At 33.3% G+C, this 14,495-nt stretch overlaps 1 protein-coding gene across 8 annotated transcripts in view; it reads left to right on the forward strand.

Annotated features, from left to right (window-relative positions):
- The window catches only part of LOC105250089 (probable Ras GTPase-activating protein), a 294,638-nt gene that overhangs the window by 148,470 nt on the left and 131,673 nt on the right, over positions 1 to 14,495 (forward strand). For 5 of the 8 annotated variants that reach the window (XM_025407320.1, XM_025407321.1, XM_025407318.1 and 2 more), the window contains one exon: positions 14,071 to 14,187. The exons of 1 other annotated variant lie outside the window; for it this stretch is intronic. In XM_025407320.1, coding sequence (XP_025263105.1) covers positions 14,071 to 14,187 — 117 coding nt within the window. Of the gene's footprint in view, positions 1 to 5,780; positions 6,859 to 14,070; positions 14,188 to 14,495 lie in introns of those variants that run through there. 2 more of the 8 variants (XM_011255999.3, XM_025407322.1) reach the window with 2 other exon arrangements.

Below are 14,495 nucleotides of genomic sequence, written 5' to 3' on the forward strand. Positions count from 1 at the left end.
AATTTTGTTAACTAATAAATATTTGTAGAATTACATAACAATACAAAAGTGAATATCAACTAAATTATACTAGATATGTTAAAAATACATTATATAGATTTTAAATATTATCCAATTCTAGATCAGCAACATGAAAAATTGTCTTTTGAAAGATTTATTTTCTTTAATTTAAATAATTTTATGTATTTGTATGCGTATATGTGTATGTATAGCATAAAATAATATTATTGACTAAATTATATTGGATACATTAGAATTATATATATAAATTTTAATTATCATCTAATTTTAATATTAAGCTTAGCAACAATATTACTCTTTAAAGATTCATGTTTTCTTGTAACTAAATTTTGTTTTAATTTAAATAATTTTATATGCATGTATATATAACATAAAGAAAAAAAATTATTTTAATTTTTTGGTATTACATTGAAAAGTTAAAAAATTTTTATAGTTTGAAAGCAAAACAAAAGTATATTAATTCAAATATAATCACTTTGATTTTTTTAGCATTATACTGAAAAATTAAAAAATTCTAACAGTTTAAAAGTGAAATGAATATATTAATTAGAATATCTTAGATTTTAAAGATGCGATATATTTTGTGAATTATGAAATATTTTGTATTTTACTTTACAATGCAACTTTTTGTTGAAAACAGCAAGAAAGAAAATTGTCTCTCGAGCATTTCTCGCGGATAGATATTGTTGTGACCTAATTTCGGCATGATTTCTGAGCTAGAAAATTCTTCGTAGCATCTTTCTAAAGCCATTGAACATTCTGCTCGTCTATTGCGCGTGAGAGTTACATGATCTAGAATCTAGAAAATATCGTCACGACATAAGACGCTCTTTTCCAGCAGAAATAATTAGAAAAATATTGTTTCAATATCAAACTCGCTACACTTGATTTATTATTATTTGAAATAAATACTATTATTTGAAAGAAAAGTGCCTCTTATTTTTCATATCAATTGCATTAACCTGATCGTTCATTCGATTTTTTTTTAAACGACTGTTTCACAATCTCGTGCATTATCCTTTTCCTTTTACAACATGGTCACGTATGCTTGCTTGGTAAAACGAGTTCGCACGAATGCACAATGACGATGCAAGGATAGCGGTGTCGACAACGTAGCAGTTTAATATACACTCGATGACCTTCGATATCTTTATCACGTGCACGTTGTTTGCGATACAAGAACCTGGGAATTTTTAGAGAAGCATAAATATCCAATTTGTAAGAAATTTGTCTGAACATCAAGGGCAAGGTTTTTCTTGTAAATAAATGCCATAATTTTGAAAAGAACTTGTACAAACATTACGATGCGTTTTATTAAATTAAAATTAAATACATATTTCGATGTGATGGTGAAAAAAATATCGAAATATCAAATTAATTGAATATCAATTATAATATTTGTCATTTCGTGTGCGACACATAAAATGAATATCTGTTTGCGATACAAGAATCTGAGAATTTTTAGAGAAGCATAAATATCCAATTTGTAAGAAATTTGTCTGAACATCAAGGGCAAGGTTTTTCTTGTAAATAAATGCCATAATTTTGAAAAGAACTTGTACAAACATTACGATGCGTTTTATTAAATTAAAATTAAATACATATTTCGATGTGATGGCGAAACAAATATCGAAATGTCAAATTAATTGAATATCAATTATAATATTTGTCATTTCGTGTGCGACACATAAAATGAATATCTGTTTGCGATACAAGAACCTGAGAATTTTTAGAGAAGCATAAATATCCAATTTGTAAGAAATTTGTCTGAACATCAAGGACAAGGTTTTTCTTGTAAATAAAAGTCATAATTTTAGAAAGAACTTGTACAAACATTACGATGCGTTTTATGAAATTAAAATTAAATACATATTTCGATGTGATGGCAAAACAAATATCGAAATGTCAAATTAATTGAATATCAATTATAATATTTGTCATTTCGTGTGCGACACATAAAATTAATATCTTCCTCTAAAAATTGAGTGAAATGATAATTATAAATGATTGGCCTCTTAGAATATATTTGATAATTATAACGATCATTTTTTTATTCCTTGTGAGTCCTGGGTGATCGCGGAAGTATGGAAAGCGAAGCCTTAGCTTGATCGAGAATCGCTCGTTGAAAGCCTTCTCTCGCCGCGATCATCATCGTCGTAGTATTGTCTGAAGCACCGGAAATGCCCTCGCCGGAAGAACCGTCCTGGTAGTCTGAACAACGCGCGATGTCACACGGTCGGTCCCCTCCTGTCACCATGTGGGTCTTGGGCGCGTCCGCGCACGCATGAATGCTCGCGCGTTTCCACCCACGTAAATACGCGCTCACGACACCTAAAGAACGCGATCCCGACACTACCGTTGCTGTCACGTTCAGCACACGCAACAGGAGGATTAAATAGGGAACAGGATCGAAAGAGATGAATACTAATTGCGAAGGATCAATGATTAGAATAAGGATAGATTATACTTGTGCAATAGATTTCTTTAAATCCTTAAATCTGAAACATTGATATATTTCTGTGGCAGTATGATTTTTTTTGCGAGAAAAGATTGATAAAAAAATTTGTCTACGTATATATAGATATTATATAATAATGAATATTTATTTTAAATATTTTAGACTTTTATTTTTTTTTATAGATGACACATATACATTTTACTCCGAAAAACATGAGAACTACGTTATTTCGGCAATTTTTATTTTCCTTTATTTTTTACATTTATATAACAGAATTAAATAAAATATAAATATAGATATTTTTTGCGACAAAAGATGATTAAAAGGATCAATGCAATGTTGATTGAAATCTATTTTCTTTCGAATTGAAAGAACAATTTTTTAATTTTATTTTATGAATTTTTAAGATTAATTTTATTTCTAGAACATTAAATTTTTTTAAATTTTGAAATTGATAAGAGTTTTTCTTTTTTTATTTATAATTTATAAGATCAATTACTCTACTCGCTGGAATTATATTGTGACTTTGATTTCCGGTATAAGCGTACGCATCTCGACTAATTATGGAATCGAGCATGCTACGATGTGGCTTATCTCGCAAACTTGACAGTGAAGACGGTGGAAGATTGTCGATCGTTTCCACGCGATTCACGATATCCTCGAGAAAAATCACGCTCGTGAATCGTCCGCTGACGATCGCGAACCGTTAGTTACCGTGCAGCTGCCATTAAAGTGTCTTCTCGTGAGTTAAGCTCAAGTGAGTTAAGCTCGCGATTCGCATGCACGAAGTGTACTGAACGTGACGCATACGATCGCGATGCCGACGAGAACAATTCGACACAGAAGTCACTTCTCGGAAGCATAATAATGTAAAGTCGAGACAAAAAGATACAATGATAATGACCAATAATATTAAACATGATAGCTTGCATATTCTCGGCCAATTGTATAAAATAACGAGTAGAAATTCTCTTTGATTTCTCTGTTCTTTTCATGTCAGATCTCTGGAATCGATTTTACGTGAGTCAATCGAATTTATTTTAATATAAATTCAAAGTTGACATTTCACGAAAAATATCATAGGTCATTTAAAATGATGCTGCAAAATTGTCTTAATTATATGATATCCTGAATCCGGATTTTATAATTTTTACATCTGAATTTTTTGTATCTCGTCGACGAAGAAAGCAGGAAGTCTCGTTATCTCCTGATGTGCTGACACCATAAATAATTTATATAATTAGAATCGCGTCGACAAATCCATTCTAGTGGAAACACACGCTTATTAACGCATGCAAAATACTTTCTTTATACTTTGCTACTGATTGCAGCGCGGAGTAAAGATCGCATTGTTGCTTGCATCGCCTAGTTTACGCCTGCGACCCTAATCTCGCTATTGTCTCGCGAGGATTATTTCGCGCTCACGGAGGTGGTTAATTGCATGTCGACGCGATGGGAAAGCGCTAACAATTTCCACGCGTGACTTCGCGAACATCGCGACGTTATCTCGCTCGTAATCGCTTCGGATCGAAGAGAAAGAATTGAGAGAATCCTTTTTCACCATGGAGCTGTTTTTTTTTTTCATAATTATATTCAGAATTATTCTTCAGAGTTATTCATCCTTAAAGTAAATGTTGGACTCATTTTCATAAATATTCATGAAAATTAGAATAATTTATTTTTATGCGCGACTATTTGTCGACTAAAGTCGAGATAAATCAGACGAAAATTGACTTTTATGAATATTGAGTTGAGCTCGAGCACTTTACACAATATTTTACGCGCGAATTTATATTTTTCAAACAAAAATATTTTTCCTTCAATTTTGTAAAAAAATACAAAAAGACGTATCTTGTTTGGTAAAGCTTGTTAAACAAATACTTGAAAATCTGCTTAAATATTGAATGCTTGAAAATCATCTCTTCATCTCTAGTCTTGTTATTAAATTGGAGGAATTTAATCGTATTTAAAAAATTTTTAAATATAATAAATATCACAGAAACAATATTACCACATTTTATTATAAAATATTGTTATTATTTCGAGTGATTATTTGATTAAAATAAGAAAGAGAAAAAATTTTTTGCAAACTCGTCGCGATTTAACGGCGCGGTTAATCCATTCGCTGATTTCGGAAAGACGCAATTTCCGTGATGACCCAATGCTTATCGCCACCGGCGACCGCACATCCTCCGGCGATTACAAACCGAAGATCCATCAGGGACAGGCAGTCTATCTTGGACAGTTTGCGTGGTATCTTTGCGTCGTCAACGATTGCGCGCGCGACTCTATTGTCGAAGCAAATTGAACGGAATCCGGAAGTTTCTGTTTCGTTTTACATCGTGTTTAATATCGCGGAAGTTTTCATCGACCAATTTGCATCATTTAATTACTCATCATCGTATTTAATTGTTTTTTTTTATTAGGGAAGATATACGCAGGAAGTATTAATTCTTTGGCGACAAACTTGAAATTAATAAAAATATTAATTATCGACAGTTCTCTCATTAGTTGCAAGAATTACGTAAATAAAATTCTATATTTGGAGGAATCTAAATTTTTCGCATTTATGATGAATAACATTGTAAATTACTATCATAGAATTATTTATTCCTTTCTTTATGAAATGAAAAAAATATGTTCAAAACTAGAAAAACTTTTTGAAAAATTTAATAATTGAACAGATTTATTCAGAAGAATTTTTCGAATTTTTTTTCTCTCTTGCAGTATAGCAGAATAGTAATTAGAGGAATTGATTGAAAATGCCAAACTCGAAATTAATAAATATTAATTATCGCCAGTTCTCTCATTAGTTGCGAGAGAATTATGTAAATCGTGTAATTATTTATATGTATAATGTTTCAATCAAATATATTATAATTTTATATTTTATTTTGAGATTCTGCAAATCCAATGCGAGATGGATTTTTTTAATCTCATCTTTTTTGAATTTTAATGAATAAAAATGTATATATTTGCTCTCTCAAAATATTATATATTTATAATACTATGATACGACACTTTTGCATAGATATTTGAATATCTTAATTAATTACAGCCGTACATTCATTGCACAAATAAAATTCTATTTTTGGGAGAATCCTATAAATCTTTCACATTTGAATAACATTGGAGGATTATCTTCGTAAATCTTGTGTTCTCATTCCTTTTTTATAAAATGAAAGAAATATATACATATAGGAAAGCTTTTCAAAGAATCCAGCAATCGAGACCAAATTGTTCAAAAAGGATCTTTCAAATTTTTTTTTTCTCTCAATAGAGCAACGTGGAATCGATTGAAAATGTCATCGCGCGATTATGCATGAATGCTGAAAATGTCAAAAGTATAATCGTCTTCTTAATCTCGACCCTAGCTGGGATCTTCTCCTCGCACATCGCCCCTCCTTGCACTGTGATGATGAGTTGATGACGACGACTGTCGATTGGCGCGGTGGGCTAATGCCTATAGAAAATCCTCCTCATCCAAAGAGTCCTCGGCGCCGGATGTGATAAAACGGCTCGTCGTCGTACTCGTCGTCGTCCGCTACTCCGACACGGCACCGATATAAGTGCGTTCACGCCGTTCGTCGGACGGACGTTGCGAGAGCGCGGCGCGGATAAAAGTCGGTGAAGTGTGCTAGGTCATTGCTTTTCGACGGAGCCAAGCGAGCGATCCGTCGCAGTCGTCGTGGTACACGCATCCCAGGCGGGCGACTCCTTTTTGCATTGTTCATCTCTCGTCGCGATCTTTCGTCTTTCGTCAAATCATTGTTTATCGAATGAGTCATGTAGGGGGAATCACTTTTAGAAGAGCGAGTGCCAAGAAAAACACTGTGTTCGGACAAGTCGGATGGTGGAACGGGATCAGTTTTACATCTTGTCGCGTTTACAGTCTTGTATGGGTTCAATGGATAATTCATCGGGGAGAGAAGTGTGCGTGCTTTTTGACGTCGGGGTATATTCTTAAGACTCGATTAAGTGAATAGAAAGCATGAAATATCACCTGAAATTTATTGGGATTGAATGATGATTCGGCAAATCCCGAGGGAGTGGTCGTGTTGTTTGCTGTTCGACGGTAACGCGTCGATAAGAGGCGTGTTTAATTGAAGAAAAAGAGGTCGGGTGACCCACTTGTTGGACCATTACTGGTGTGTGAGAGAGTGCAATCAAACATACACACATACATACACACACGACACATACACAAACGGGACCAAAGCATTTCACGTTGGGGGCGCGACTGTCATCTCGATCGCGTGATTATCATCGCGACGTTAGAATGAGTCGTAAGAAGGTGTGGAACTCCATTCTGCGACGGAAAAAGAAGAATCATTTGGATTTAAGTGCGAAAGATGATAGTCCTACTTCGAGCAATGTTTGTAAGTCAAAAAAAATATCGTGCGATTTATTTCTCTCTAGGAAAAAAACCTTTGTTATCGCGTTGCTTCGATAATAAACGTGATTTAAATGGGTAGATATATAGGTAGAGATATAGATAAAGATTTATTAGATTACTTTGGAATTCAAGTAAATTCTCCCTTTTTAATATCAAATTAATAACAACTTATTAATAATATAAAGATCGAATTTCTCTCTCTCTCTCTCTCTCTCTCTCTCTCTCTCTCTCCCCCTCCCTCTCTCTCTCTCTCTCTTTCTCTTTCTCTCTTGTATTTTGCCAAGATGCTATAAATAAGACTGTAATTTCCAGTTATGATTATATAAGAAAAGAAGTTGTTATTAATATTATAAATAAAATAAAAAATGATATATGTATTTAAAATTATATAATAAAATTATATATATACATAGATGTTTGAGACATAAAATATCGAATTCTATAAAATATTATTTTGTACATATTAAATAAATTATCGAATTATTATTTTGACATTTTGAAACGAAGGTTTTTTTTCTGAAAAAGAAATCTGCCAACCCAGATTTTTTATTTTGCTTTGTATGGTGGTTCTTCGCTAGCTTCAATGTCTCTGACAAACGCTTTGTTAATATCATTCTCGATTAACTCACTTCTCGCAATGTTTCAATAAAAGCAGCTGCGAGTTATGCGAAACGTCGGGAGGAGCTCAGGGTCTTTTTGCGGAAATGAAAACCGCAACTTCACGTTTGCTTCACGTCATTAAATACCCAGAACATGCTTGTATGTATGTGCACACCAACAATTTCGCGTATGCTTCACGTGATGTTATATTGTCCGTAAAACCATGTCGCATTGTCCAGATTTACCGCGACCGCGTTATCGCGGAAGATATATTATTCATCATCCTTGCGGATTGTAATAAATATGCGTAAACTCTTTTGCTTTTATGGAAAACTTATCTTCTTTTTTCCTGTTTTTTACCTCATCCTTTTCATCGCTTCGAATATTGTTACAAGCGCATATTTCTCATTAGATTTATTTTAAACCTTGCTTTATCTCTCTTTCTCTTATTTATATCGCGCGATTTTAAATTTGAATTAAAGGAAATTCTCTATGATTTTTTTATTCGATTTTTCGGCATGAAACTACGCACCTTTTTTATTTCCTATAAAATTTTCATTTTTCATCCCTCGACATTACACCAACCTGACGCCTTTCGAGACTCCACGATCGGTAGAAAAGTCGGCACTGGCAGCATCTGCTGAAACATCGAGCGAAAGAGGCACCGTATAGAGAAGGAAATATATAACTCAAAGCAGCAGCTCGCGAAATGGAAAATAAAGAGAGAAAAAGCATTATAAAATAATTTTAACTAAATATATATGTAAAATAAATTCTCTTCAGCAGTTCGATAATTCGTCGAAGCGGGTAAAATCGAGGTCAGAGTGAGTTAGGAGAAAATGCGTTATTGTCTTTTCATAAGTTGTAAATTTCCGAGAAAATCGAGGAAGAGAAAAAGAAGGAAAGAGAGAGAGATGGAAAGAAGGGGAGGAAACAGCGTGATATATTGCAAATATCCAGTAACTGTAAATAAAAATACAAACAAAAGTAGAGAAGCCAACGATGCAAATACTTAAGCGTCTAATTGTATTCCATCGATTGGATTGACATCCATTATCGTCTTTTTTTATCCGGAATCACTGCTAATGTCGCCAAATCCCCTTCGAGCTCTTTCGCGAACTGTAAGTAAGGCATGAATTATTTACGGTGCTTCCGAAGCGGATTTAACGGATTCGAATCGTCCTGTTTCCGTCATCCCTGTGGGGGAGGGTGAATGGACGAATGAAGAGGAAGAAAGGAGATGCGACTGTGCGTTGCCTCTTCACTCGACGATTTTAATTGAAACGTCCGCACACTTAATTAAAAATCGCTGTTCGCTATGATTCTGATATGAAGTTGACTATCCAGCGGAATCTCGGTTCTACGCACGCATGAAATTGCATTTTTGTGATTCCGCTTTCTAGATAAAAATAAATATAAAAAATACGATAAAGTAAAGATACATTGTAAATTATTAGATCGGATTCGCCTGTTGCGCAAAAGAAGGTGATACACATAATGAAGTTAATTAAAGGACGATATATTACGTAGGATCCGATTTAATTAAAATTCTAAGTGAAAATGTTATACGACTGTTCCATTTTTAATATTTTTGCAATTTGATAAAATACATTAGGTATATGTGTATGTATTAAATATATTTTTATCTTAGGCTGTAATGTATTTTTCAAAAATATCAGATTATTGAAAAATTGTTACAATAAATTGTTACAATAAAAAATAATTATAATTTATATATACACATAAATGTTTTCTCAAGTGAATTATATTCCATATCAGAAAAAATATAACTTTATATTAATATAATATTTTATATACAAATAAAAAATAAATTTGTTTTACATTAATAAATAAATTAATAAATTATTAAAAAAATGAAAAGTAAATATTTATTAATAAATTTATACTAAATATATAAAATATAATGAATTAATTTAATTAAATATATAATTATTTCCAAAAATTGCGAAAAGAAATGTTAGATTCGTATTTTTATACAGCTATGAAAATAATACTACAGTAAAATAATGGGGCTGGGATGTTTTTGCCTTGTGTGCTTTTTAAAAACCAAGGTAAATGGCGGATTTCATTTCGTCCGTTCGAAAAAATTCATTTGTCGAGATGTATATTTAAATAATATGAATAATTTTGATGTACCGACATTCCGCAGTCGTTGATAAATAACATAGCGCGATGGAAACGGTTAGGCGGATTAATTGGCGGAACGAATCACTGCGAGAAGGCTCATCGTTATGTAAATCATTCTAAATATGAAACCACGGGCGCATCGAGTAGTCACTTCAGCCTTTCTTACGCGAAGCACGAGATCAAGACGAGTGTTAGAATTACTGCCATGAGCCGGATTGGGGGTGTAATATCCGAAACGATGATGAAACGGGTAATTCGTGCCGAGAAAATGGCGTGGAACGAGAGTTCTTTCTGACGAGAAATTGAGTCCCGCAATTATTTATTTTTTTTTTTTTTTCGAATACATAGTTAATCGCCATCGTTGCGGATCGGATGACTTCCGGATAAGGTTGATACGACGTAAAGGAGAGGAAGCAATTCGAGAGGCGCGTATGTGCGCTTTGTACGCGACCTGGTATTAACGCAAGCGAGTAATGATGTAAGGCGACTCCGCGCTCCCGTACTTTGGTTTCATGCGATGCAAACCATCTCGTTTAATTGCGACTATCGCAATATCGTTATTTAAGGAAGATATTTTCTCCCGATTTCACTCTATACGAGCGAGATCGATAGATTCGAAATATATTTATCTTTTGCATCGCTTCTTTATAAAGGGCCTTTGTGGAGCAAATATCGGAAGATTTTATGCACGATGAATTTTTCCCATGATCGTTAATTTATGGCTAATTGTCAATCTTTTAACATAAGTTGATAATTTCCATGTGTTGTAATCTGGACCTCTTGATTAATTTTATTAATTTAATTAAAAATTTTTGAATGCGATTTCTGACAAAAGTACAAAACGGTGCAAAATTTTAGCAATAAATAATTTAGATTTAAATAAGACATCTTTAAATGTTCAAGTATGTACATAATTTTTTTAAAATTCTGTACTAAACCGCTATATGTTTTAAATAGAGATTCTTTATTTTATTGAACCAGACATAACGAGAGCTTTAAACCGACTTGCAATGCGAGAATTTAACGTAATGGATTTAACAAGCTCCGGATAAATTTCTAAACACGAGCGGAGCGTGCAACAAAGGGTACAACAATACTCATCGTCCGATTGCTTCCCTTCGCGCTGTGGAATCGTATTCTACCAGATACATTAATAATTAGAAGCTTTACGAGGCGCGTACCGTCAGCTGGAGAACGAGAGTAATGGTAGCTTTGTTTCGTCTCGAGGCTTCTTTCCTCTTCCTCGCCCCTCGCGTTTCTTGCTGTCGTGAGATGCCCACCTATTTATTTCCTCCTCCGCATCTTTTGCAATATCACGCATCTGCAACCTCCTTCTCGTTCGCGAGATGGAATCTCTCGAGACGGGATGGGCGCAAACGCCAAAGGGCGAGAAAATGAGCGAAGGACGACAGGAGTATCTCCTTACGTGTTTCTTCGAATTTCTCTCAGACAATACCAGCATACCTTTCGGTGTTAGGTTTTATGTAAAAGGAGATGATAGTTGTCGTAATATCTTTGCGAAAAGGATTATGATACTTGGCCGCGAACTGCTATTGCATTTAATGCAAATTTAATCAAAAATATTAATACTTCGGTACTTTTGCTAATCATGATTTTATTATTTTGTATTAAACAAATCGCTTAAATTAGATTAAGCGTATAAGTAATGTAATCTTAAATATGTGTGAGTTTAGTGTGTGTGATAATAATAATCGGAAAATAAACATGATAATTTGAGAAAAATGTTTTAAATAAAAAAAGTATAGATAAAATTATATACATATTATATTTATTTATATATTTATATCATATATATTTTTTTATTTAGAATAATAATTTGGATTTATCTAATAATTCGCTGAGTCAGCTTTGTTTTTGCTGGCAAAGTTAAATCGAGCGGGTATTCGCCATAATGTTTTATGGCTCGTAGAATACTTTCTTTTCCTCTGGACTGACACGCAATTAGAGTGCGGTATATATATAATTACGAATGCCGCTTATATCTTTTAAAAATCGAGACAATTGTACCTTTGCTCTTGCGTTTTTTGCGAAAGCGGCGCTATAATTATGCGATGTAAATACTTACGCTCGATTCGTCAGATACGCTTGACTTGGTAAATTCTCGAATATTAAGTATAATAAGTTAATAACGCAATCTCGATGACAAGTCAAACAAAATAAAAAAATCCTAATGTATCTAGTATCGATAAATTAATTTCTTTTCGTATCAAATTGGAGCATCTTCTCTCGTTAAATGATCAATAAAATTGAAATATGAATTTATAATATTAAGAAAGAAAAAGCTCTCGTTACATATTAAAGCTTTTTATCAGATGATTCTCTGTAAAATATGTTATATAATTATTAAAATTATTATTGATGAGATGATCGGAAAAATCAGCTGGGAAATCAATTTCCCATCGCGGAATCATCATATTGAGTAGTGGATTGAATAGTTAGATCTATTTGGCTCCTCCTACGTTGTCGTATGAGTCAATCTCCTTGTACGGCGAGGAGAGGTGCGTCTTATTCCACGCCGGAAATGCAGCGTGATTAGTGAGTCGATAGTCTTTCCTTATTGCAAGCCGCGCCTTGTTGCCTTTCTTTCGCGATTCGAATATCTCGCAAACTCGCTATTAATTCTAGCTAGATACATAATGAAATTGAAAAGCATTTATTTCATACTCTTGAATTAAATTATATTTAATTTAATTAATTAATTAGATTCGTAATTTTATTTTGCAAGACGTGGAAATTTCGTATTTTTTGCTTGTATTTAATTGTTAATTTTCATGACAAATGTTAAGTATTATTTAAAAAAAGAAACGATGTATATTATCCGATACTTTCGCTTAAAAAATTTTAATTAAAAATATATCGGAGAGAATGACAGAATTAATTTCTGCTTTCATTGCGCAATAGAAGTGCTCGCATCGCAAACTAATCCTCAAAGTCTCTCGAATGAGACTGCACGACGCCACTATGCGTTACGAAATCGCGAATGCAACTAGGAGCAAAAGTAAAATAAATCAAATAGGAATTGAGTTCCGAAAGCAAATTTATTGCGCGCACGCTGACGTAAACGTGTGTAATTGTGATTTGGAAATTGACCGCGCTTTCTCTCGTTTGTCTGTTAATGAAACGGCGCTCTTCCGATGACACATCGCGCAATCCAGTCGACGACAATGCATCTAAAAAAAACAGTATGTCACAATGTGCGATCCGATTAACTGCACGTGGATGAGATAAAGTAATATGAATTGGTCTAGCTTGTTTCGATACATGAAGCATCATTTTGTGGAAATATTTTGAAAATATAAAATTTATGTGTATAAGAGACATATTTTATTTTTCAGGTATTATTGGAATTATTATTTAGATAATATGACAAATAATTTTGCTTTAAGCGGAATATTTACAGTTCCCGGAACGTGATTTATTGCTACGTATAATTTTGCTCTCATTTTCGAGAAAAAAAACCCGCGAGATAAATTGAAAACGATGACATCAGATAAATATATGCTCATGATATCTGTATTAAATCGCTGAAATAACATATGATAATTTAAAGCAAACATGTATGGGGCAGAATCCCCGGGAAAAATACTGCAGCGATGCGCCAAAATTTACCTTCGACAACTTTGGAAGAAGTAGGTTACGAAAACAAGTCTATCCATAACTCACCGAACGTGTGCATAGCGTGTGTATGCGGGTACGAATGTATGTATGTGCATGACAATTTCAGGAGATTACGCGCAGTCACCATTCTCCAACGGAGATGAATGGACCAGCATGCGCACATGTCTGTATTAAATATCCGTTTCAACGTATTATACGTCGATGTACATCCCGTCCGTATCGCGGATACGTGTGCGAAGCGATAAAATTACGGAAGCGTTTCCGTATTTTGTCGTCGCCCTTATCTAGCCCTCTGATTGCGACAGTGGCTCTCAATCGATCGATACTTGAGCTCCTCAGCAATGCTTGAAAGCTTTTTTTTTGTTTTATTAACGGCTTGCGATTCTAGCAATTTTATTCTATCTATAATGCACTATTCTTGAAACATTCGACACTAAAAGCTTCTTTTTATATTGAATAATGTTCGATATTAAAAGCTTCTTTTCATGAATAATAATCTAAAAAGATTTGTATTATTATTAGAGACTCTATTTGCTCCAACAAATAATGTGAAATATCTTCTGTTTAGAGCAATACTTTATTTTTTAATAAACTTATAAATTTTTTTATTGCTTTAATATTTTATATATAAATAATTTCAAATAATCTTGCATATCATAAAAAAATATAAAAAAATATTTTTTCTGCTTATGCTTGACATTATATAACTTACTAGATGAGTCTATGTTTCTTTATATTTCTTATACTTTGCTCTTTTCATATTTTTATTTGGATTTGTCAATGGAAATATTATATAATGCCCATATAGCGCCGTTATTACGACGAGTCTCTACATTGCCGAGAAGAGGATCCCAACACAGACATACCTTGGATCCGGAGTTGTCGTCGTTACGCGAGCATGATAACAATCATCTTTTCGTGGAGTGTAAGTTTCCTCTCGGCGTATTTTTATAAGTACTATTTTATCACAAATATATTTACACGAGATTGTGAAGCGCTTACGTATATGACAAGTAAAAAAAGGACTGGTATATTTTAATTTTTAAGTGTGTTTACTCTTAGTTTATTTAATAGTTTCATAAATTATTGGCCTATTTTGTTACATTTTATTATCGCGCTAGATTTTTTTCATTCACACGAATTCACGTGACTAAAAAAAATGTTTCTCATCTCGGTCACGTCGAAGGATGGTGGAATGATTTTCCTGTTGTTTACGCGGAAAGATCAGCCGTC

The sequence above is a fragment of the Camponotus floridanus genome, unplaced genomic scaffold (genome assembly GCF_003227725.1).
Source record: "Camponotus floridanus strain SB8 unplaced genomic scaffold, Cflo_v7.5 scaffold17, whole genome shotgun sequence".
In the NCBI taxonomy this organism is placed as follows: domain Eukaryota; kingdom Metazoa; phylum Arthropoda; class Insecta; order Hymenoptera; family Formicidae; genus Camponotus; species Camponotus floridanus.